General features: G+C 45.7%; 4 protein-coding genes and 1 non-coding gene across 6 annotated transcripts; all 5 read right to left on the bottom strand.

Annotated features, from left to right (window-relative positions):
* Window positions 1-120: 120 nt before the first annotated feature.
* On the bottom strand, window positions 121-1,842 carry nppcl (natriuretic peptide C-like). Its single transcript, XM_061290110.1, has 3 exons — window positions 1,515-1,842; window positions 1,055-1,229; window positions 121-769 (listed from the first exon to the last, which is right to left on the bottom strand). Exons 2-3 carry the CDS (start codon window positions 1,154-1,156, stop codon window positions 476-478), a joined length of 396 nt encoding a protein of 131 aa, XP_061146094.1. The 5' UTR covers window positions 1,157-1,229; window positions 1,515-1,842; the 3' UTR covers window positions 121-475.
* Window positions 1,843-2,928: 1,086 nt separating this feature from the next.
* On the bottom strand, window positions 2,929-15,133 carry ncapd2 (non-SMC condensin I complex, subunit D2). The gene is made up of 32 exons (XM_061289880.1): window positions 14,978-15,133; window positions 14,537-14,656; window positions 14,312-14,387; window positions 14,118-14,176; window positions 13,856-14,031; window positions 13,264-13,406; window positions 12,957-13,084; window positions 12,673-12,796; window positions 12,408-12,555; window positions 12,120-12,317; window positions 11,914-12,048; window positions 11,766-11,853; window positions 10,606-10,801; window positions 10,423-10,541; window positions 9,929-10,126; window positions 9,683-9,857; window positions 9,236-9,320; window positions 9,018-9,154; window positions 8,465-8,597; window positions 8,320-8,395; window positions 8,036-8,245; window positions 7,804-7,964; window positions 7,177-7,288; window positions 6,923-7,046; window positions 6,689-6,844; window positions 5,474-5,651; window positions 5,296-5,390; window positions 4,968-5,048; window positions 4,348-4,531; window positions 3,559-3,721; window positions 3,279-3,401; window positions 2,929-3,121 (listed from the first exon to the last, which is right to left on the bottom strand). Exons 2-32 carry the CDS (start codon window positions 14,652-14,654, stop codon window positions 3,039-3,041), a joined length of 4,182 nt encoding a protein of 1,393 aa, XP_061145864.1. The 5' UTR covers window positions 14,655-14,656; window positions 14,978-15,133; the 3' UTR covers window positions 2,929-3,038.
* LOC133161619 (small nucleolar RNA U85) lies at window positions 13,486-13,803 on the bottom strand. The gene has a single exon (XR_009716102.1). It is a non-coding gene; the product is annotated as a small nucleolar RNA U85 (small nucleolar RNA).
* A 226-nt stretch (window positions 15,134-15,359) lies between the features above and the next one.
* On the bottom strand, window positions 15,360-18,062 carry ing4 (inhibitor of growth family, member 4). Its single transcript, XM_061290078.1, has 8 exons — window positions 17,935-18,062; window positions 17,484-17,555; window positions 17,227-17,393; window positions 17,041-17,155; window positions 16,855-16,966; window positions 16,625-16,769; window positions 16,128-16,189; window positions 15,360-16,039 (listed from the first exon to the last, which is right to left on the bottom strand). Exons 1-8 carry the CDS (start codon window positions 17,969-17,971, stop codon window positions 16,000-16,002), a joined length of 750 nt encoding a protein of 249 aa, XP_061146062.1. The 5' UTR covers window positions 17,972-18,062; the 3' UTR covers window positions 15,360-15,999.
* A 281-nt stretch (window positions 18,063-18,343) lies between these two features.
* On the bottom strand, window positions 18,344-22,939 carry nop2 (NOP2 nucleolar protein homolog (yeast)). 2 transcript variants are annotated; one of them, XM_061289928.1, is made up of 16 exons: window positions 22,850-22,939; window positions 22,174-22,300; window positions 22,027-22,069; window positions 21,873-21,940; window positions 21,430-21,731; window positions 21,088-21,307; window positions 20,807-21,006; window positions 20,592-20,681; window positions 20,429-20,516; window positions 20,201-20,341; window positions 19,925-20,064; window positions 19,761-19,850; window positions 19,517-19,639; window positions 19,348-19,445; window positions 19,110-19,246; window positions 18,344-19,030 (listed from the first exon to the last, which is right to left on the bottom strand). In XM_061289928.1, exons 2-16 carry the CDS (start codon window positions 22,277-22,279, stop codon window positions 18,594-18,596), a joined length of 2,283 nt encoding a protein of 760 aa, XP_061145912.1. In that variant the 5' UTR covers window positions 22,280-22,300; window positions 22,850-22,939; the 3' UTR covers window positions 18,344-18,593. The 2 variants fall into 2 exon arrangements, with proteins under 2 accessions (XP_061145912.1, XP_061145911.1); XM_061289927.1 differs by having other exon boundaries at window positions 22,174-22,333; window positions 22,850-22,931.
* Window positions 22,940-23,035: the final 96 nt, after the last annotated feature.

The raw sequence follows: 23,035 nt of genomic DNA, 5'->3' as shown, positions 1-23,035 counted from the left end.
ATAAACTGAAAAAAAAACCCCGTTCATTTTATTTTTTTCTGGCAGAAAGGACCATGGTTGTTTTACCTCCCATTTAATTGTGCGTGTGTACCTAATAAAATGGCCAATGAGACATTCATATAAAGTCAAAATGGATTTATTGGTGCAACTCATAAGTAGACAAAGAGCAGAAAGTGTGGACACGATGGGCTGCTAAACTTCTAGTTGTTATTTTACTACTACAACTTGCACTTGGGACGAGGATTCCACACATCACAACACTGACCAGCCATTACATTGGACTAACGCTATTAACCTCATTTACAAAAAGCAAGACGGGCAATGGCAAGAAACTGCTGCTTGATGTGAAACATATTGAATGAGTGAAATACTACAGCGCAACTAACTATTCAACAGCCACAAAGGTGCGACTAACACACGCGTAAACTGCCTTTACCTTCCCCGCCATCCCAAAAGGATGACACCAGTCTGTTGACTAACAACCCAATCCGCTCATGGACCCGATCCGATCCAGCTTGAGGCCAAAGCAACCTCGGTTCCAGCCCCTCCGTGAGCGCTCCGACTCTACGGGCTTGCGATTGGCCAGGGCATCCCGGAGGAGGCGGAGCCAGGGGGTCTCTGGCTGGACGTCGGCCCATTTGGCAGGAAACTCGGACCCTTTGGCCCCGGAGGACAACGTGGATTGCTCCTCGGCCGGGCTGCTCAGGAGGTTCTCCAGGTCGTCCATGGTCAGCAGGTCGTTATAGCGATCCAGGAGCTGCTCCATTAACTTCACCCGCAACACAAATACAAATTCGATAGAGAGGAGACTAATGCAATCATAGAGACATTTCATTACTTTCTTCTGCGCATCCTTCAACAAGCTCCTTAGCCTGCTGACCTCCATCCTGGGGAGTTACTTAAGTAGACTTTTCAGATATCTTTATTTGGCTATGTATTTTTTATGTTTACCCTCTACATCTAAAAAAAGTATATATATGAAAATAATCAATTCATTGTTACTTATCAGTCTTGACTCATTAGTGAGCACTTTAGCGACTTGTGGCCGTCTTACCTGAGGGCTATCCGGAGAAGGGTGAAGCGCGCGAGCTTCAGGGCTCTCCATGGGGGCCAGGATGAGCAGGGTCGCTCCCAGCAGGACGGAACAAAGCAACATGGCGACGGAGATGGAGAGCTCTAGCAGGAGGACTGGAGAACACACTGGCTGCAAAAGAGTTCGGTTGTTTGACCTGCCAAAAAAACCCCCCAAAAAACAGGTTTTTTTTTTTACTTTTGTTTCAAATCTAAAAAGGGCAACAAACCCAAAAGAGCAATTTCTTGCTCCAATTCAAGTGTCTTAAAACAATTCATTTGACATAAACAAACTGCCAAATAAGAGGGAACACTTCATATTTATTTTTTCAACCATCCAAAATATTCCAAAAAGCAATCATTTGTCAAACTACAATCCTCAACATTTGAACTAATTCAAGAATTCTTTTTCGTAAGAAAGAGCAGAAGCAAATCTTACTCACCTGTTGCGTGCGCAAGTATGTGTGGAAGTCTTGTGCGCTCAGCGAGTCTTCTCCATCCCCGGTCTGGGCTACCTCTCACTTGCCGGCACCTGCCGAGAGCATCACTATCTCTCTGGCCTGGCCCCGCCTCCTCTTCCTCCTCCTCCTCACCCACTCTGTGGTGGAATTGAAATTATTATTCCTCTCCCCGCCCTTCTCCACCTCCACTTGCTTTTTTGTCCTCCTGGCAGGGCCATCAACCGATACGTTTTTTTTGGGTCGGGGGCTCACATTCATTTATCTTTCATCTGTGCAAAACGATTCATAAATGACATACTGATGATCTGATTTCATGAATTCTACTTGCTTCAGATGCTGTTGGCCGCATACGTAAAAATCAATTTCTCGCTAGCATTCAGCTAACCAAGAAGTGATTATAAGGCCCCTTTATTTTTCCAAATGTAGGCAAGCATTTCTCCCTTTTTGTCTCCAGTCTTTGCCAGCGTGCACTGAGCTCCACTCGCCTTTGGCCAAGTTACAGTCTGTCAGTGCCATCTGCTCCCCACAACCACCCGCCGCTAAATTACAACACAAGCGAGAAGTTCAACAGCCTCTAATTATTTCAACTACATCCTCCAGTTCATCAAACATCTCAAGGTAGCATCTAAAACTTAAAACATACATGTGAAATAGAGGTTGATTTAGCCTAAAATGGAGCGGAGTCGTATTGCGAAGCCTCCGTTTGGAAAGTGGGGACTTTACATAAGCGTTTATGAATACACACGACGAGAAATTCACCCCGCTTTTATGTTTTTTGGGAGAGGACAACATGTGGGGGCAGGCAGCAGGCGAAAAGGAGAGATTAGCAATCATGAGAGGGAGGGGGGGGAAGGCAGTGAGGGAGGGGGGTTGCATGTGATGTCAGCGGAGAGATGAGCACTGTGGGAGGAAATCTAAAAAAAAAAAATTTAAAAAGAAAAATGTAGGCAGTGAGCGTAAGTGGAGGGGATTACCAGGCACAGACCTCGAAAAGATTGCTGAGTGAAGTCAGGCCAACCTGCTATGAAACCAAAACGTCAGAGGAACGACGGGGAAAGAGCGGATTGTTAGTATGCACACAAAGTCAGAGGGAAAAGCCAGTGTGATGGCGGGAGCGCCGCGGTGGGTGAGGCAGAGCGGAAAACTGCAAGGAAAAGAACACAGGTGGCGACACATCACTGTCCAAACACCCAAAATCAGGCTGAAGCAAAGCACAGCAGCCTGAGGAAAAATAGTCAATAAATAACTAAATAAACAAGCGAGTCCCACCACTGAGCTGACAAAATGACTCCAGATGAATTGTTTTAGCACTGCGCCACCATTTTGAAAAGTTCTGGTGTAAGCCAGCACACAGGTTGGACGGTGATGCGACAAAAGGACACCGCCGCTCAGGACGTTTGAAACAACCACATCAGGTGCGGGTTTATTAAAAGACTCCTTGATTAAAGGGGCACGTTAATCGGCATGAGGGTAGTAAAATAATAAAATAAAACAATTAAAAACTGTTCAGTTTCTGAGGCGAGCTCGTCGAGATGTGCGGCCAATCGGCGTGGTGACTTTGGGGGTCTCGCTCTCGTCCAGCACGGCATCTGATGAAAGATAAACATTGGAGCGAGATGAAGGTGAGCATCGAGGACAACTGTCTGGGTACCTCCACCAAGGAAAGCAGCGAGATACCACTCTCTTAGAAAAGAACCTCAATTAACCCCAACGTCTTGATTCAGTTCCTAGTTCGGATGGACTCACCCTCCTCGCTCTCCTCTTCGTCACTGCTGAAGGTGATGACAGGTTTCTTCTTGGACTTGCGAGTTCTCTGAGGCGTGACAAAACTGTCGTCGTACTGGCTGGAAACTGACGACTTTGACTGACCTGGATGGAACGAGAGACAGAACACGGGAATTTTAGTGGAGCTTGATAAAATAAAATGTTAAAAGCGCTGATCTCAGCCGATTAAATCGGTCAAGCAAGCAAGCCTTAATTAATTACAGTAAATATACATTTTAAAAGACGAAGATGATGCACAGACCTCGCTTGGACTTGGCACGACCTCTTGCAGGCCTTGGCGTGACCGTCTTGTTAGTGGCCCTGCCCTCTTTTTGACTTTCTTCTTCCATCTCGGGGCTTTCCACGTTCTCCAGACCTCGTGTGTGGACCGCAGTCAGACGCTTCTCAAAGTCGTCCACTTGGCTCTGTGACACGTTTATATTACATTCAAATTATATTTACTTGGTGGTGCACTGGTTAGCACGTCCGCCTCAGTTAGGAGGGTGCCCGTTCAATTCCACCTTTGACCCTCCCTGTGTGGAGTTTCCATGTTCTCCCCAAACCCGCGTGAGATTTCTCCGGGTACTCCGGTTTCCTCCCACATCTCCAAAACATGATTGATAGGACGACTGAGCACTACAAATTGCCCCTAGGTGCGAGTGCGGATGGTGGTTTGTCTCTGTGTGCCCTGGGATCGGCTGGCAACCGGTTCAGGGTGTCCCCCGCCTACTGCCCGATGACCGCTGGGATAGGCTCGAGCACACCCGTGACCCCCGTGGGGACAAAGCGGTACAGAAAATGGATGTTTAATACTTATATATTTCATAAACCTTCAGGGAGCCATAAGCGGTGGTGGTGTCCCTTGTAAACCTTTTGTTTTAGAACTTCTGCACGTTTTGGTCGAATTTTAAAACAAAGATATTGTGCCAATGCAAAAAAAAAACTTTACGTTTTGCTGCATATCAATATCAGGCTCCTTAGCCATTAATAATCATTATTGGGCCTGAAAGAAAAAAACAACTGATATAGGGCTATGACAAATTGGCGGCACCTTGAACTGGATCTTGGCTCCTCGGCGCAGCTTGGCAGCGATGGCGAGCAGAGGCTGGTAGACGCCGGGCTCGGTCAGCTTGTCGCTGTAGCACTCCCAGCACTCCTGCAGCCTCTTGAAGCCGCGCTCCCACATGGACAGCAGGGACAGCGAGACGGCCAGGTCACACCACTGGCGCTCCGTCCTGCGGAGTAAAGAAGACCAATTTGAGGCCACTAAATCGGATTAGAAAATTATGCAAATGGGAACGCCGTTCTGGATCTTTTACTCGTGGATTTGGCTTTGTCGTGGCATTTGGAACAAATCGCATTTGCTATCTATAATTCACTTTGCCACTGAGTAATGTAAAATGTCCTTCCTCGGAGTACGGATGAGTCAGAGGTGGAGCTGAGGCGCAGGTCTCGGCCCATTGTTCCACCTCCGTTCTCAAACGGCGCGGAAAGACAAGATGAGTGAAGGTTATGTCAGCGTGTGATTAATAGGTGAACTGGCATTAAATGTCAGCTCGCCTCTTCACACACACACACAAACACAACTAATTAGCTGACATGCTCACAATGGGCAAAGACAAAGGCGACGCCACGACAGAGCCGCGCCACACGCAATGCTCGTGCGCTCACCTGGCGGTCCTGAAGCGCTGACATAGTTTCTCCACCAAAGACTCCGTCTGTCTCTCCTTGGTGATGTACGAGAAGAGCCGTCTAAAAACACATAGATCCGGTAAATATTGAGTATGCAATATTTGTGATGATTGCTTCTTCTGAATATTTTATACCGTGCAGTTTTTAAGCCTGTTTTTTTTTTTTTTTTAAAGAAATATTTGGTATCCAGGATGTCAAGTAGTCATCGATACCAAGTACCGATACCACTAGTACTTTGGATACACAAAATTCACCCTTGCCTTGATATACTCCAGAATCCGACAAGTCATAACGGCAGCCGACTCACTTCATGATGGTGTTGAAGTCGTCGGAGCTCATGGCCCTCTCCGGGTCAGACAGACGGCTGATGATGTCCGGGAGCAGGTTGTAAATGGCGTTGTCCTGAAGGTGGAAGATGATTGGCAGGTAGCGGTACGTGAGAACTCCATTGTAATTCCAAACCTCAAAGCTGTGGGAGGGCGCACCTTGGAGGCCAGCTCGTTGAAGAAGTTCAAGGCCAGGCTGGATATGTGTAGCTCGGGGTCAATTAACAGCACGGCCACCTCGCTGACTTGACCTTTGACCTTCAGCACATCCTTAAGGACCAATTGTGTCAGCACTGTCACAGCCGTCTGCCTCACAGACGGAACCTCGTCGCTGAGCCTGCGAGAGAAGGATGTCGCATTAGCATAACGAGACAACCCCAAACTTGAGCGATATCGCCTGCGGTGCAGGCCGGATGTGGACATGGCATCCGTCCATCTTCTATCGCCCTGGGTGAGCCAAGTTTGAGAGAAAAAATAAATAAAATAAAAGTTTGCCTCAATCAAACTCACCACACAAAAGAAAGTCATTAAGCGTTGCTCATTTATGGCAAGGAGGCGGGACTTCTGGCGGAAGATCAGAAAGGCGTGCACGCCACTCGCTCTTGCCAATGCAGGGGCTTACTGCAGCAATGAACGAGGTAATTAATTCTTAATACGCTTATCTGAAGGCTCCAAGGCGGTGGCAGCAGCGACGCCGACAGCTCGGAGGACAGTGGAGGTGTTTGTGTGGGAGAGAATTAGGGGGAAATTATCAGGTAGGCAACACGAGGACGGCAAGGAGGCATTAGAAAGGAAGTGAATGTTGACATTTCCCAAACGCCAAAACGCATCCGTTGTCGAGCGTTATAATTAAACACATCAAACGAAACATCTTGGCTTCCAAGTTGGCGGCGGGGCTTTGACTTGAGAATCCATTAGTGTTTTAAAGTCGACTTCTTGACACAAGTGGAAATGATTTTGTTTCTGTCCTACTCTCGCAGCCGCTGTGTATAATTACAGCAGAGTGACCAGCCGCAATCTGTTACAAGCTATTAATTAAACGCTTGAAGGGCGAAGACCTTGTCGAAGGCGTCACAAGCCTCGGTTCATAGAGCACTGGCCTTGTTGCCATGACAACCACGTGAGTTTGACCACACATCCGTCTCAAGTTAGTTGATAAAAATGGAAAGAGTCAACTTCCGCTCATCGTGACTCAGTGGAGTGTATGGAGAGCAGAGTGATGCAAAAAAATAATAATAATAAATTGAATAAGACAATCAGGACAACCGCCCACACAGCTTGCGCAATCAACTCACAACAGGCCTGAAATTGTGAGAAATGAACGCTTACGTGACAGCGACCTGTTGATTGGACTCAAAAAGCCAGTCCCATTACCTGGCGTATAAATTCTGGGTCCAGGGTTCCAATATGTTGGGAAAGCGGACAGTTAGGTCTCCCAGAGCAATGATGGCGTTGGCCCTGACCACGGGAAGTGGAGAGCGCTCCAGCACTGTGAACATTAGACGGGCGTTCGCCTCACAAACAGATGGGCTGGAAAAGGGGGGAGGGGAAAAAAAAAAAAGACCAATCATTATCCTAATGATTCAAAACAGCAGGGAATGTGTTTACCTAATCATCATGTATTGCGAGAGAGCCAGACAGGCCGCCGTGATGAGCTGAGGGTGGCAATAGCGTCCGGGTGAGCTGGATACTTTCACCAGCAAAGGAAGGAATGCACTCAGCAGGTTCTCCTCTTAAGGAGAGAACAGAGTTGGCAGGGTGGACGCAAAACACAGCATTAGCATGTGAATGGAGCAGCGTGCGTTTAATGAGCAACTAAATACAGGACAAAAGAGGAGAAGATTGGATGTAATTCTTGTTACCAGCTAGCAATTCCGTTTCGCAAATCTTCCTGATGAGCTCGGCCTCTGTATCATCCGCAGAGGCGCCCATCAAGCCTAGCTCCTCCTCCATTGCGCTCTCGTTTGCCGTTAGCTGGTGGAAAATTCAAGAGTGGCGTAACTTTCTTTTGGCTATCACAAAGCTTGACACTTCATCACACAGACTTCATCTCAAAACTGATGTTAGTAAATGATGAGATGAACACAATAAATATAAACGCTACTAGTGTCTGTCAATGTCTTAAATTTAAACTAAAAAAATTGCCATGAGAAATCTGTGTCCACTGAGTTTGACTTTTAAAGATTTTTTTTTTTCTGCGAGCAAATTTCACAAACTATTTCCTTACCCTTTATATAATGATAATAATAATAAAAAATAAAAGACTTCAGATGGCACAAAAATGCACGGGGCATATCATCAAATGAAAGACATTGAATTTTCTAAACAAAACGTTTTGATACGATTCCGTGTTAAAATTTTTAAATGCAACTCAGACGAGTGTTACATAATTATTTATTATTATTATCTTTTTTAAAATAATGACAGCAGATGCATAACAGCAACTTCTAAGAATGTCTACATGCACGTACACAGCAGTGGTGACGCACCTTAGCTTTGCCGGGTGGAGCCTTTTCCTTCTCCTCCCGCTCCTCGGTCTCTAATCTCCGCCTCCGCAACTCGCCACTCACGCTGCGCTCGAGGTGCGACACTTGCCAGAAGGCCACGCAGCCACACAAAGCCAGCAGCTGAGCCAGACAAACACAGTTCACTGCGGGAGAGGAGAACACCAGTGAAGCAACAGTGTGGGGTGAGGATATAAAAAAATAAAATGTCGTTCACCTTCCTCGCTGGCCTCTTGCGAGCCCTCCTGTGTAGGAGGGACATCCTTGGAGTTAAGCTCGCAGCCTTCATGAATTTGATCGAGCAGGAGTCGTGCGGTGCGTTGGATCAAGCGGGAGCACAACTGGTCAGGAGATTCAGCCAGAAAGTAGGTGAGGCGGACGGCTTGCTCCATGAAGCTCTGCCAGTGCGGGTCCTCCATCATGGCACCTGGAACGAGCCATTGCCCACCGTCAGACGAGTGAAAACATACCAAGCAAAAAGTAAAAATAAAAAAAAAATACCTTCAGCGATTGCTTGTGTGAGGCGGGTAAAAAGCACATGTTCTTGAGGCAGTCGGAATGGGGTACCTTTTGATTGCTGGTGAAAGGAACATTACACATTTCAGAAACTTCAAAGGCCATCAAGAGTTTCGATAAACATGCTTACCCGAACATGGTCAGTGATGCTGCAGATGGTGATGACGGTGTCTCTCGCCATCAGAAAGTCTCCTGTGACTTTTTCTCCCAAGGCCACCGCACAAAGCGTGTCTAGATTGCTGAGGACCACCTCACTTTCTGCCCTGTTGAGAAAAGACAAGCGCCAAAAATGAACGTTATTACGCAAACGGATGGCCTACATTAACTCGAGCGCCGTTGAGGTGGCCTCGCCGGCGCTCGGCCAGATAATGTACGTGGGAAGCCGGGTTTGAAGAGAACCGCATTGAGATTTAATAGGTTGTGAATGTTGTCGGCTGGGTGAAGACATGCGGCGGTGTGGGCGGACTGCAGATAGTCTCGCTTTACTCTTCCCCGCAGCGGTGGAAGCCTTTGAGCAGCCGGGGAGACACTAAAAATATTCCGCTCAACACATTCCTATTTTTTGGGCCGTGACTTGGATTCCACGAAAAAGCCACGGTCGATTAGCGCGGTGTTACAAATGAGACGATTTGACGCAGGAGCGAGATTGGGTGGTGACGTGCATCGTCCAACGGTTGTCTCACCGTGCAGCCATTCCCAGCAGCAGCACGGCAGCTCGCCTATACAGAGGCGAGCTTTCCGTTTTGCCGGTGAACCTCCCCCACAGGACCTGCACCACCGTCGACTCCAGGCTGTTGCCACTTCCGAAGAACTCCTGCACCTACAGTGACACAATTGGGACGTTTTGTGGTTAGGTGGCTAAAAATCACCCCGTCGACACATTCAGGAATAAACGACTCACTATTTCCTCAAGGCACTGAATCGTTCCAAGAGACGCGTCCACCATTAGTTCTGACAAACTGTCCACAAGAGTCTGAGCTTTCACCCTGGCGGGATAAAATAGGATAAGGATGAATATCACAAATTCCCTCGATTGAGTGCTTCAGCTTAAAGTAAATCAATAAACGGAGAAGCTTGAGTGGAAGAACCAAACTTGGCATTTCAATTATTCAAAGACATGACCTTGTACTGCATGGTTGCTATGGCGATGCTATTCTATCATTACTTTATAGCATCACGCATCTTTAGGGGAAGGCTTTTATTTAAAGGCATCATTCCATAGCCAAATTGTTATTTATTTAGACTCTAGCGCCTCCTCGACTAAAGGCAGTTACAACCGGCTGGTGGCACCACATGTGGCCTTTTCCAAAGTTGCTAGCATGTCATTGAGTGAGTGTTTTTTGCTGACCTGACAGTGTCTCCTTTGGGGTTGAGATAGAGGCGTCTGTAGGCCTGGATTACTGCATCCTTGATGGCCGAATCAGTCGACCAAACTAGAGGCAACATTTTCCTCACGCCGCTGAGAGAGTTGGCTACGCCAAACTCGCAGACTGTGACGCAAAACTGCACCGCCTCCTGAACCACTACAAAACAAAAACTATCCATCAGTAACAAAACACGAACGACTTTTTGAAAACACTTGAAGAGCAGCAACCTGAAGTGGTTTTCCAGTACAACATGGAGTTGATGACAGAGATGGCTCTCTCCACTTGAAGGGCGAAGGTTTCCGTATCTCTGAGATACTGCACCAACATCTCCTGCTTCTTGAACTCCGCATCGTCCGCCTCTTTGTCGCCTTTCTGTGGAGTGGGAGGCAAGTGCTGACTGTGCTCGGGGGTGTCCCGGTCAGAGCCTAAGGAGAAGGAACGGGAAATAAATTATCTTAAGGATTGTCATGATTTGGACTTGTACATTAAGTGCCAATCAAAGTGACCTCCGCCATCATTTAAGTTGTCCCCCCTGAGTGACATTGTCATGGCGGTTGGTTTCCGACATACTTTAAAAGCTATTTCCATTATGAACTTGTCAATTATAATCATGCGACATCAAAAGATGTCAAAGGGACGTCCTCTCATAAGGACGAAACCCCAGAAGCGAATCTCAACGGGCCTGAGTGACACACAAAGTGAAGCGAACAAACGGGATGACCTATGAAGAGACAGGCCAGCGTGTCCATTAGCGTCTCGGAAGTGAGATCAGACAGGGCAGCAAACATCTCCGATTTGGCAAAGCGGCTGCGGGCCTTGATGCAGAGACGCACGGCATTCCTGCAGAGAAGAAAATAGTCACGTGTATTGTAAACACAGTTTTCCGACATTATAGCAGGTTTACCTGTATTTGTTGACCCGGAGGTACTGAGCAATCTTCACGCCGGTTGCCCTATCATCCTCCATCTCGTTTCCTTCCTCGACATCTGGATCCTCCTCATTTTGCTCCTTCTCGGAATCATTCGAAGGCTCCAGCTCGGTGTCGACGGTGATGCGCACTTCAGGCTCCATGGCGGCCCACAGTTCTGATGCCTTAATTACTGCAAAGGCACAAACCCAGGGGGGGGGAACAGTTGAATGTTATCATGAAGAATGAAAAGGAAACAGACCACGTAGTTCAGCACAGTCCCCCGAGTTGCTTTTATTTTGTCACATCCCGACGTACTTTTCATCTTTTTGTTAGATTTGTGCAATTGCGGTCTTTTGCAAAGCCTTTCCAATTATATTAAAAGGCTTTCTGAGGAACGCCGGCTACACTCACATTAATGAACCCGCACAAACTTGAATGGGTTGCGTCGAGCCGGGGAAACAGGTGTAACTTTATGACTCAAAGCACTTAGAGTGAATGCATCCAATACTTTCCATTGCGGCTAAAAGTGGAAGCATTGCGTCAGACTCTTCAAAAAGTCAATTCTTGCGGCGTGACAAAGAAGCCACATGACGTATTGGCCGTCAGCAGGGTGAGCGCCAGGAATTAAAAGCGAGATGGAGGGAATGTATAACAAGGAGATGATTGAGCATGACCCGCTGTGTTGTGGTTGAACGTAAAACTTTTTTTTGGCCCTCAGATTACCAAAGAAGCAACTCATTGCTGAGTGAAGAGTGAAAACAGCTGGGCAAACTTCAGGCCTTCACACACACACACACACACACACACACACACACACACACACACACACACACACACACACACACACACACACACACACACACACACACACACACACACACACACACACACACACACAAACACACTGTGGGCTTCATCTAAATGATTCCTCCAATGTAACTTTCAGAGGAGAACCAATAGCACAGCCAGATTTACTGTCGACGGGCCCTTACAGCAGAGCAACAAGCCTCCCTTGCACTGCCAAGATTACCCGCCAGTTAAGGCAAGAAGCAGCCAGCTGTCGTTCACTCAGCTCGTATTCGCCTTGGTTTCATCATTGGGCAAGGAGGAGCGGGCCAGATCGAAGACCGGGTCATCAAGAATCAAGCGCTCACCCGGTGCACTCCCACGCAGCTTCTCTTTCATCTCTCTCAGCTTGGCCGTCTCTTTCTCCAAAGGTTTTTTCAGATCCGCGCTGCTCAGCTGAAAGTCACAAAGGCTTCAGCGAGGTTCAAGATGGTCAAAGATTCCGACGTGCGTTACCTTGCAGCTGTAGGGGTTGTGCGCAATGAAGGCTGCCAGCAGCTGGATGGCGCTCTTGACCGCATTTATTGATTTGTCCATCAGTCTGCCCACGGCCAGCCCCATCACCTCGCTGTACCGACATAGCGGCAAGGCCTAGGAGCGGGAAGAACAAACATTAAGTCAGCAAACACCACAAGATGAACCTCCGAGACTCGGGAACTTACCTTGCTGTTTACAATCCGAGCGTACACCTGCAAGACGCGCGCCCTGACGTGAGAGTGCGTGTCGTGCAGGTGCTCCTGCAGGATGTCAAAGAAGCGGTCGCGGTCAGCTCTGCTGGACTCTTCCAGTCCGTCCCCGCAAAGGACGCGCACCAGGATGTCACCCAGCACCTCGCACACGGCCACACGCATCGTGTGGCTCTAGGGATCATTTACACAAAACGGATTTGTCTTCAGAAGGAACAAACGACGAACGGGTGGTGTGATGCAGGTGTTGAAAAGGTCGTGTACCTCTCCTTCCAAGTGTGTGATCAGTACGCTGATGTTGGGGATCATTAACTCGGGTACCAGTGCGCCGACTTCAGAGAGGAAAGATGCAAACGCTTTGACACCCGAGCCCTCCCTGGCGAGCTCCTCACTTGACTTCTGGCCAATCTCTCTGAATAAATGTTTTGGTCTTGTTACAATGCTCCCTCCATTTCAGAACAATCCACCAATGTCCTACATTGAAACGATTCAGTCACGAGTGTGTATAAAAGACCGCACGCTGACTGACCTTATGACCTCCCCGATGATGGCCCTGACTCCGTATTCGGTGCTCCACACAGACACGGCCTGAGCAAACACAGAGGACAACTGCTCAAAGTGTTGCAGCAGCTGGATCACCTTCACGCTGGCACCTGTTGGGCAGACGATCAAGAGTTCGCCGACATCAGCACAAGCCAAACAAACAAAAGTACGTTGCTCCGACCGGCCAGTTACCATGTACGTTACAAAGCATTTCAGTTACAGCGTTTGCAATCGATTAAAGGAGCCCACTAAGATAAGTCGAAGCCTCACCGAGGAGGTGATTGTACTTCTTGATCAGCAAGCCGAGAAGATGGATGATATTTTCCCTGGTGGGTTTGCTCTTGACGTGGCTGATGGTCGGATTCTCGAGTAGCTTGTAGCAACAGCAGGTCACACAGCTAAGGAAATCAAAAGTCAATGAGGAACTTGTGGGGGTAGACATCTGGACCTCAACCGACAGGTTAGTAAATAAATCTCAATCTGACAAATTTAGGAAATGAAGTAACACAAAAGTCCAAAAAACACACACAGAAAAAACATTTCAGACAAAGCAAATGCTGACGCCGCTTTTAAGTACCAGGTGAACTCTTCTTCAACGAGGGAAAGATTCCAGAGGGAGCGGATGTCCACCTGGAGTAGCTGCACGAGAGCCTGAAGAACTCGCTCCCGCTCGCTGTCCCACTGCTGGAGTCCATCGCCCGTTTTGGCCTTTCTGCCACCCTGTCCAAAGAGTGAAACCACTTTTATAGTTTATCGCTTTTTGGAGCAAAAGCAACTACTAATCATACAATGACACAAATGCCCTCAGATTACCAAAGATTGTAGCTCATACCTGCCAAACCCTCCAAAGAGACTAGATCGTCTTGCCAACTGCTACATATAATCAAACATCACACAAACAGACATTCACACATTGTTTGACATCTCCTACCAGTCCCATCTCATTACTCTGAGGAGGACAGATATTGTAGAAGCAACGACAACGTAAGTGTAGGTGGGCCCTTACAGTAGTGAAATATGACTATGACACTACCAAGATTACCCATCAAACAGAAAGCAAGCGATCATAATCCCTGATCTGACAGATCACCATACTGCCAAGACTGCATCACTGGGCATTAAAAAAAGAAAAAGCCCAATACCCTGTAAAATATTCTACCAAGTCATACCTTGCCAGGTGCAGCGATGAAGCTCTGCCTGTAAGAGTCGCTTTCGAGACACTCTGTGATTTTGCAGAGCAAGAAGACGCTCATTTTGACGGCATTGAGATTCTCTTTTCGCTCGGCTGCAGAAAAGGAGACCGAGATGAGCAACGAGGGCAGGGAGGAGGACAGGCTGCTGACAACTGCAACAAAAGTAAACGGGAAAATAGATGATTTGACGGCTTTTAATGAGAGTCCTTTTAAAATATTCAATGTGAACAACTCGAACCTTGCACCAGCAAGTCCAGAGTGTCCTCTTTCACACTGAGATCCACCGAGTTGGCATGCCTTTGGGAGTAAAGACAATACTTGTACAGTGAACATACGCAATCACAAATCCCCTTTTTGGACGGCTACTAATTTGCAGATTTTGACTTTGGAAAAGAAAAAAAACTGTTCTATTACAGTAAAAATCTCACTCACTGTAATACACTGTAGGCTGTGTCAAAGTGTTCCAGGATGCACAAAGGGCCTTGGCTTCTCAATGCAGCCTTGAATCCTGAGTACAATGGAGGCAGAAACACAAGACTAAGATCATCTTTACACATTGCCGTCTTATTTAAATGGTAAAAAAATTGTAATTAATGTTATGAGACCATATGAAGTGACTACAATGAAAATACAGCCAAACACTAGATGACCACTCACTGTGAAGATGGGACGGCAACTGTTTTGGGGAAACCACATCTTGCACGACGTACTGGTTTATCCCCCCGGTCTTGACCAGGTCGCCCACGCACACGGGCACCAAAAAGTCCCACGACATCCCTGCAGAGTAGGGAAACCCCCCGATGAGAATTCAAAAGCAAAAACCCAATTTCGTCAAAGCTAAAGATCACATTAACACCGGAAACTTTTTGTTCTTGTTTTTCTTTGACTGAAGCAATACTATGTTTTAAGACGTAACAGAAGGAAGAACTTGAAGACTAAATTCAACCAAGAAATATGAAAACAAACTAGAAACGCAGGTCCTAAACTAGACATGCTAACTGCCGTTACCCACGTTTGTAATGACGACATTACGGCTAAACACTCACGATTAATTGTTATCTGGCGAAAGCCTCGCTAAGTTAACAACATTCGACCTACTTTTATTATTCGCTCTCCCGTCCACCGCGACGTCGACCGTAAGAGGCGAATGTTTTCACACTCGGCCCTCTGGTCCGCAAACTGGGTTTCGACCGCCCTCGGATTTTCAAATTTGTAGCACATCGCGCCAAATAGTCGGCGCTCTAGTGACGTCATATATGAGCGACAATTGTTCAAGGATTAAATAAACCGCAAAACAGCGCCACTTACAGGGAAATGTTTATAGTGAATCCACGAAGCGACTTTGGTTTACTGTGAATGTAATTTATATTTTGAGGGAATATATTCAATCAATCCACTATGTATCCTGATCCGCACTTTTAAATCAAGGTACTGAATGGAAATGAAAAGCCATAATAAAATAAAACACAACAGGCAAGAATTTGAGGTAGTAGCTGTATTCAAATGATTGATAACACAATCACATCCTCCCTCCTTGTACCAATATTCCAGCTACATCGATGACAATTCTTTTCACAAAATGCTTTGCACTCTAAACAGCACTCGATCAAAATGCTAAAATAAAATCGTCTCTAATAAAGGGATGACTAATACTTTCTCATTTGTGATCACACTATTTTTGTCTTCTTACCTCTCAAACAAAACAGTGAGGTTTGTTCGCCATGGCATAAAAAAGGAACTACACAACAAAAAAACAAACAAAAAATTATAAATGGCCAGGTTCTTTTTTTCAAGAGAAAATACTTTACATTTTGCATGTGAATAGTCGTTGCATCATGCAAATTCAAACCATTATACCGTTTGGGGCAGTTGTAGTGTTTATTATTTAAACAAAACATTTTAAGAGCACCAATGTAACTAAGCGAAAAAAACAGTTTTTAAATACACCAGAAACCACTTCATAAATTCGTCACACACTGCATCAGACCAAGGCAAATACAAAAAAAAGGGGAAAATGAAGCACCCTAATGTTAAGGATGATGAAAACCAAAAGAAATGTCCTCATTCAAGACGAATCACACCCACCCCTTGTAATCAGCGTTTATTCCGGAGCAACCGTTTTATTTTCTCTTTCTGTCTTGAGAGCAGCGTGGACAATACCTGCATGAAGAACATAGACACTTGGATTACACTGCATGAGTAGGGAAAAGAGATTGGCCAGAACATTGTGAATTTGCGGATTTCTTACCATTTGCCTCGTGGTTTGGTGGTCAGACCCACACACGCAAAATGGAACCACTCAATGGAGCACTGCAGACAAAAACTTCCGTGTAAGGCTATAACATTAAACTCAGAGGCTTGGATCAATTTCACGCAGGAGACATTGCCCGTACGTGTCGTCTGAGTAATCAATCACTCAGCGTGTCTGTCATCTGTGACCTTATTCAAAAGATTTGCCATTTTCCATTCATTTTTTTGACATTTTTCCTGCTTCCATAAAAAAGGCTATTTGCTTACTGATAAAATCAAAATAATGGGCCAAATACATTACGGAAACTGACATGATACATTTACTAGAATTTATAGTCTCAGTTGGACAGTGAATGATATGCACCCATGCATTTTACCCCCCCCCCCCCTTCAATAATCAAGAATGTTGCTGTTGGAACTTATTAAATTGTGTAATAAATAGTAAATAATACAATTGGAATTCGGCTCATGCTGGACACGAGCACGACGACTCACATCAGTGTTGTCGCAGCCGATCATCTCGCCATAAGACACCTGATGGCACAGACAATACGTGGGCTCGTTGGGATCCACTGGCATGTCCAGCACATCAGATGGGTGCACATTCCCAAAGTTGGCGGAGGGGGTGTTGAATTCGCCCCTGATGGCACAAACAAAAAATTAGGCCTGGAAAGACAAAATGTGACAAAATAACAAAGCAGCCAAATAGCAGAAGGCAAACATACGTTTGAAGGAGTTTGACTTTCTTCTGGGCGCTTTTGGGACTGCCGTCTTCATCTGAGCTTTTGACTTTAGATCTCGTTTTAGCCGACTTCTTTTCCTTTTGTCTGGTGTCAACTGGAATTACACAACATGGTAGATTAACTGTCTGGGCACACGGGAGGAGGCATCCATATTGACGCGGCACAAACCTTTCTTTCCTTTACTGGAGGTGGAATCATAATCTGTGCTCTCGATCTGTTTTTCCTTCAGGTCGGCTTCGAAACGGGCCAGGTCTGTGTCCAGGCGTCTGATGTGCTTGTCCACCTAAACACGAACGCTTGTCATAAATTTGATCAAGCACACACCAACGTCATTTCAAAACATCTGACACTCACCATCTCATAGGTCTGCATGGCCAGTTGCACTTTGTCATCGCCAAACTCTTTGCACTTGCTGTATGATTGCTGGATTTGCCTCAGTATAGACAGCTTTTGTTCGGAGGAAAGAGTCCGAGCATTTGATGTGTATTCTTTGGCAAGGGAATCTATCTGTCCTTTGAGATCTGCAGGAAGACCGTTAACATTGAGTAATTATTCTGTAAACACAACACTGCTGTAGTCCATGTGTAGATTCCCTAAAATTCACTTCCCACCTTCTGTGCGTTGATCTAAATCCCGCATCAGATTGAAGTTTCTCTGCAACTCGAAGGGCAAGTTCTCTATGCCTGGTGTGACACAGAAAAATGGATTAAAGATATATTGACAATAAATGGAGTCAAAAAACAGGCAAAAGTAGCTCGCTCCCGCTCATGTGCAGCTCAATGTCGACGGGTAATTTTCAAGCATTCGTACCAATAATTAAGGCCCGGCACGTGTATACTTAAAGGGTGTGTTGATGGACTAAACGCGAGGAATTGAACGTTGAGTCGCCATTTTAGTGACAATCCAGCAAATAGACCGATCCGAGCGCTGCCTAACGGTTGGGGAACAGATGAAGATTCACGTCCCGCCCGTTCTTCGAAAGCAAAATAACGACATTGTATTCTGCTGTTATCGCTCTTTACAAAGCGTCACGGATGTGTTTTATCTCGATAAATAGCTTACTGTCCAAATAATGCTCCAAATACATCCCCGCCGCCATCTTGGAAAATGTAAACAACACAGCTTCCGGTCAGCCGAAGGCCACCTCCGATTGGTTGTTCCCACACAAGACGCCGATGGAAGATTTTGCAGTGAAAAGTTTCGATTTAGAAAATTGGAAAAGTAAAATAATCGATGTAAATTAAGGTGGGAATTCAGTGTCACATTACAGTTCAGTCCCAAACTTATAGTGAATTGGATGGAAAATATAGTGGAAATAGGTTGGTTTCCAGTCCAACCAGTCTGCCATCTCACACAAAATGCGCTGTGTAAGCCAACAGTTTGAGTGTCCCCAAAATGACGATAAGTGCTGTAAAAATGGCCTTAACTGGATGTCAGATGAAGTTTGAGTAAAGCAAACACTGCAAAATGATTAAAGAACATGGGTATCTCAGAGATTTATTGTGTCAGGTTTATGCGAGAACCCCATTCACATAATTCAGTCAACACAACAAATATAATTGCTCTTTCATGGTACAATAAAAAAAACAGCACAATATATGTACGTCTGTAGTTACTTTAGCTATGCTTGACTCGGTTGTGGAGAGATTGTTGCATACATCTCCAAAACGACCCAACAAAGCTCCTTTTTTAGTAACCTTCTACACACAAATACATTTTTTTTATGATCTCGCTTGTTTCTTTTTCCACTTTTTGTTGAATGTATTCTTCCCCATTGTATTCTTAGCTTGTTGTTTCTTTTTCCTATTTTTGTTGAAATTATTCCCCATTTTATTCTTAGCTTTCATGGGGTTCTCCTTCTGGTTGGCCTGCTTCTTCTCAAATCTGCTCTCAGCCTTCTTCCCCGCTTTCGTCTCAGCCATGGCGTGCGTCTTGGTCCTTTGTCCTGTCACAGTATCTCTGTCCATCCTGGCTATCTTAGCTTTTTTCGGTCCAGCAGGAGAGTTGTTTTTCCCTTTAGCCTGGAAGTGAGGCCTTTTTTTTGCTGCTGTTCCATTTATTTTAGCCTCCTGCTTTAACTCGCCCGCCTCGCCGGGGACGACCTTGGTCTCGTCCGCTTCGGCCGCTTTTTCGTCCGGAGCGTCTGCCTTATCTTCTTCTGTAATATGGACACAAAAGAATATTCCTTAATCAATTCATACTGAAAGTCAGCAAGAAGTGCAGTCAGAAGCGTGTACCTTTCGCTGCGGGTGCAGTTGGAATCACGTTGGCGAACTTTTTAAACTTGGCCACAAAAAAGCCGTCCATGTTGTGAGTGTGGGGGTAAAACCGCCTGGTGAGCTGCAGAGTCGGGTGGAACCGGTGAGCTCTGAACCTGAATGAATACACAAAGGCCAGGTACAGTGATCTCGTCTTAATAGGAACACATGATGAGAACAAAGTTTTGTATAAAAAAAAAAAAGTCAGTCTTGTTACCTGGTGAAGCCCTCCTTGCCAAAATCCAGTCCGGTGGGAACCAATTTGACATTCCTCTTCTTCAACGCGTAGTCCACCACCCATTCATTCTCCTCCACCTGCCACAAAACATTTTGTCACAAAAGCCAGACGTGCGCGGCAATGGCCGTCCCATAGGCGGAATACGAACCATCACGGAGCACGTGCAGTAGACCAGATATCCTCCCGAGGTGGACTGGGCGTTGACAGAGTCGATGGCGGACATGAGCAACTCTTTCTGCAAGTGAGCGGCGCGCAGGATGTCAGCTTCATCCTGTCAAGAAAGTCGACACATCAGCGACATTGCTACAAACAAATGTTTAAAGTTTTGAATTGACAACATTTACAAGGATAATACATTGATGCATTTTCTCCCTCCGAAAATTGCGCTCTACCTTGTTGGTCTTCACAGCAGGGTCTTTAGCGATGATGCCTGTACCGGAGCACGGAGCATCGAGGAGCACTCTGTCGAAGCCGCCCAGGACCTGCGTTGCAACGAGTCTTAGCGCACAACAACGAGTTCCAACTCAGCGTGTCAACAAACAGCGATTTGCGTCACCTTTGGGAACCGCCTGCCGTCGTAATTGCACACTAGCGTGTTGGTGACGCCCAGACGGTGGATGTTGCCCACCACACTCTTCAATCTGTCAGCGTTGGCATCGTTAGCGATGACCACCCCCGTGTTTTTCATCAGCTGAGCTGCGAGAGGCAGAAAATATTCGAAAACATGCTTCAAGACGTAAACACATCCTCCGCAATCCAATGAGATCCAATACAAGATGTGTGTGTGTGTGTTAATTTTTGTGATTTTACAGGAATTGACCAAGGCCATTACCGATATAAGTGGTTTTCCCTCCCGGGGCAGCGCTCATGTCCAACACGGTCTCGCCCTCCTGCGGCGCGAGCGCCATTACTGGCAGAAAGCTGGAAGCGCCTTGCAGCATATACTGACCAGACAGGTACTCCGGAGTGGCGCCTATGTCATAACACAGCCGCAAAGTCATTTGTCAGCATTTTTAGCTTCAAAAAGAGTTCATCATGATTGACCGGAGGGCAAACTCACCAATGGGGACAGAGGAATCGTAAATGACTAAACCCACTTTGGACCATTTTCCTAGTGGATCCAAGTTTACACCTCTGTTGATTAGGGCCTAAAAAAAAGAAGTCTTTGAATGTCTTTCCATCGTATATATGTGGTTATATAAAGGCCATCTGTACGCATTTACCTGAGCGAGGTCCCTCCTCCTGGTTTTCAATGTGTTGGTCCGAATGGTGACTGGCCTGTGAACTTCATTCGCCTCAAGGAATTCCACCAACTGTAAGTGAGAAAAACATGCATGGTAAAATTGTTAGGCCGCGAGCTGCTTCATGGCGATCATCTAGTTCTCTCATCTTCACTTCCGCTCGCAAGTGAAGGCAACACCGTTTTTCGAACACGCACCTCCGAGGGCGGGAAGAGCTCGATGAACTTCTCGACGAGGAACTCGTTGTAGCTGTAGTAGGTGCAAAGATCATTTTTCAGCAGAGCGACGTAGTCTACTCTCGCTTTCCCCGGCTCTCTTTTCGACGCAAAGTTACAAAGGACGTCAATGTTGTCCTTGATTCTTTGGTGTATCGTCTTCAGGTCCACAGGCAGGACTCCTGGTTTGTGCAGATGACAAACGGATGAAGAAGTTTTGGTCAGCTTGATTTTTGTACACTTATATAGTTTCTAGAACTAACCTTCATTCTCACTCTCCTCCGGTCTAGGAAACCTGAAATTATCCAAGTCGTCTACGTTGGTCTGCAATGTTTCTTTCTCTTCATCATCGGATTTTTTATCGGCATCTTTGTCATCATCCACCTCATCACTATCATCATCATCCTCCTCATCATCACTCTCAAGCCCCATAGTTTGCTTCAGCTCCTTTTGTTTTTTGGCTGCACGCTCAATAGGGAGAAGCTACAAATCAGAATGATCACACGTTTTAGTTAAAAAAAAGAAAATCTACTTGTATACTTTTTTTGTGACTAATTGCAACCTGCTGATGGTCGGAATATTTGGACACATTTTACTGGACGTACCTCATCTCCGTCACTTTCCTCTTCATCAAGAGCACCGTAGTCATCTACCATTTCTTCATCATCATCATCATCATCATCTTCCTCCTCCAATTCTTTCATTCCCAATTGTGTGTTCATCTTTGCTTGGTTCTTTCCTTCATTCTTCTTCGATGGCGGCGCTCCGACTTCTGCCTCCTCCTCCTCCTCGTCAAAATCGTCTTCTTCCTCCCAGTGCTCGTCGCTGCCTTCCTCGCTGTCGGATTGCTCCACCTTGCGATTCCTCTTTGTCGGCTTCAGCCATTTGCTGTTCTCGTCTGTGAAGCCTTCAGAGACCAAACGTGAGCAGCCATTACCTTAAGAACTTACGGAATCTTGAATTTAGAATAACATTTAGAATATAAAAGACTCTCTAACTTCTGCTATCAACTCAGACATTGTAGTGGAATTATTACTACAGTACTTACCTTTCTTAGCCTGCTCCTCAGCAGCTGCTTTAGCCTTTGTCAAAGTGTTGGCGATTTTTTTTGCATTCCTGTCAAAATCAATCATGACATGAATGAATAAGATGCAGCTGAATATACTCCACATTCGTGTTATGTAATCTCAGCAATAGCTGACCTTATCCTGGCTCTTCTTGACTGACGTTTTTGCTCCGATTCCTCTGCAGGCAGACAGCCAAAGTCAGTCAGATGGATTTTTTTTTTTTGCATTATAATGAACACATTTGTTGTTATATAAAGAATCACAAGAAAAGCACATAGTCACCATCTTTTACGAATTTGGTTAACTCTGTTTCCGCCCCTTGCTGCTTTCTGGATTTCCGCCCGGGACCTCGTTTCACCTTGTTGGCGGGATCCAACCTGCGACCCATGATGCCTCGCTACAAGGACACCTTGAAAAGACCAAAATAGAGGATGCTCAGCACCTGTGCAAAATAACAAACAATGGAAATGCAGTCTATTTCATAATTTTAGTATCTGATATTGCACTTCAGTTGAGCCATTAGAAAAAAAATCATTGCATTTTACGGTCATAATTGTCAATTATCCAGGTTGTGAGCATTTGCAACTGGTTCAAAAGTTTTTCTCATATTTTGAATAGCTTATTTCGCAATACAAGTCGGGTAAAATATGATTGCCTGTTAGTTTGTACTCAAACGATGTCAGCGCAGATCAGACAAAAAAATATATAAATACGAATATACTTTGCGACCACGATGTCCACATATGTTACATATTCATTTCACGTTGAACTGACTACATGCTACCACGTGACGGAATGTGCATTTATTTAGCAGACAAGAGTTAGACGCTTTGGCTATTTATAAAACTGTGACTGCACATAGCATCATGTATGCAATAAGTGGAGACTATTGTCACAACAATGATAAAACACCAAGTGCGATTCTTTGCCATAAAGTCAACAACTGTATTTCACTTACGTTTTGTCCAATATCTGATCGCAAGTTGAACGAAACGCACACGCGTGAATTTCCCGACGACACGTTGTGGATGAGCTTCCGGTGCGCTATGATGACGTGAATTGTGACCTAATTTTGTGCTGTAATTTTGTGTGTGCTGTCACTCTCAAAATCGTAATTTTAGATAATATATATGTATTTTATATT

This window comes from Syngnathus typhle, linkage group LG10, assembly GCF_033458585.1.
Source record: "Syngnathus typhle isolate RoL2023-S1 ecotype Sweden linkage group LG10, RoL_Styp_1.0, whole genome shotgun sequence".
NCBI lineage: Eukaryota > Metazoa > Chordata > Actinopteri > Syngnathiformes > Syngnathidae > Syngnathus > Syngnathus typhle.
The sequence above is the reverse complement of the archived record's forward strand: the minus strand, read 5'-3'. Positions and strand labels throughout refer to the sequence as shown.

Bases quoted from the DNA above. Each gene is read 5' to 3' on its own strand.
- nppcl (XM_061290110.1), bottom strand. From the start codon at position 1,156: ATGTTGCTTTGTTCCGTCCTGCTGGGAGCGACCCTGCTCATCCTGGCC. The intron at 770-1,054 runs GTAAGACGGCCA...TTGCGGGTGAAG, and splicing joins CTTCTCCGGATAGCCCTCAG to TTAATGGAGCAGCTCCTGGA.
- ncapd2 (XM_061289880.1), bottom strand. From the start codon at position 14,654: ATGTCGTGGGACTTTTTGGTGCCCGTGTGCGTGGGCGACCTGGTCAAG. The intron at 12,797-12,956 runs GTGAGGCTTCGA...TCTGCCCAACAG, and splicing joins GAAGTACAATCACCTCCTCG to GTGCCAGCGTGAAGGTGATC. The intron at 3,122-3,278 runs GTGAGTCCATCC...ATCTTTCATCAG, and splicing joins CGAAGAGGAGAGCGAGGAGG to ATGCCGTGCTGGACGAGAGC.
- nop2 (XM_061289928.1), bottom strand. From the start codon at position 22,279: ATGGGTCGCAGGTTGGATCCCGCCAACAAGGTGAAACGAGGTCCCGGG. The intron at 20,682-20,806 runs GTGCGTGTTCGA...TCTCACTTACAG, and splicing joins AGCTCTTCCCGCCCTCGGAG to TTGGTGGAATTCCTTGAGGC. The intron at 19,446-19,516 runs GTTCGTATTCCG...GTTTTGTGGCAG, and splicing joins ACTGCACGTGCTCCGTGATG to GTGGAGGAGAATGAATGGGT.
- ing4 (XM_061290078.1), bottom strand. From the start codon at position 17,971: ATGGCGGCGGGGATGTATTTGGAGCATTATTTGGACA. The intron at 17,394-17,483 runs GTGGGAAGTGAA...GTCTTCCTGCAG, and splicing joins TTTAGATCAACGCACAGAAG to ATCTCAAAGGACAGATAGAT. The intron at 16,040-16,127 runs GTAAGAAATCCG...TTCTTCATGCAG, and splicing joins ACCAAACCACGAGGCAAATG to GTATTGTCCACGCTGCTCTC.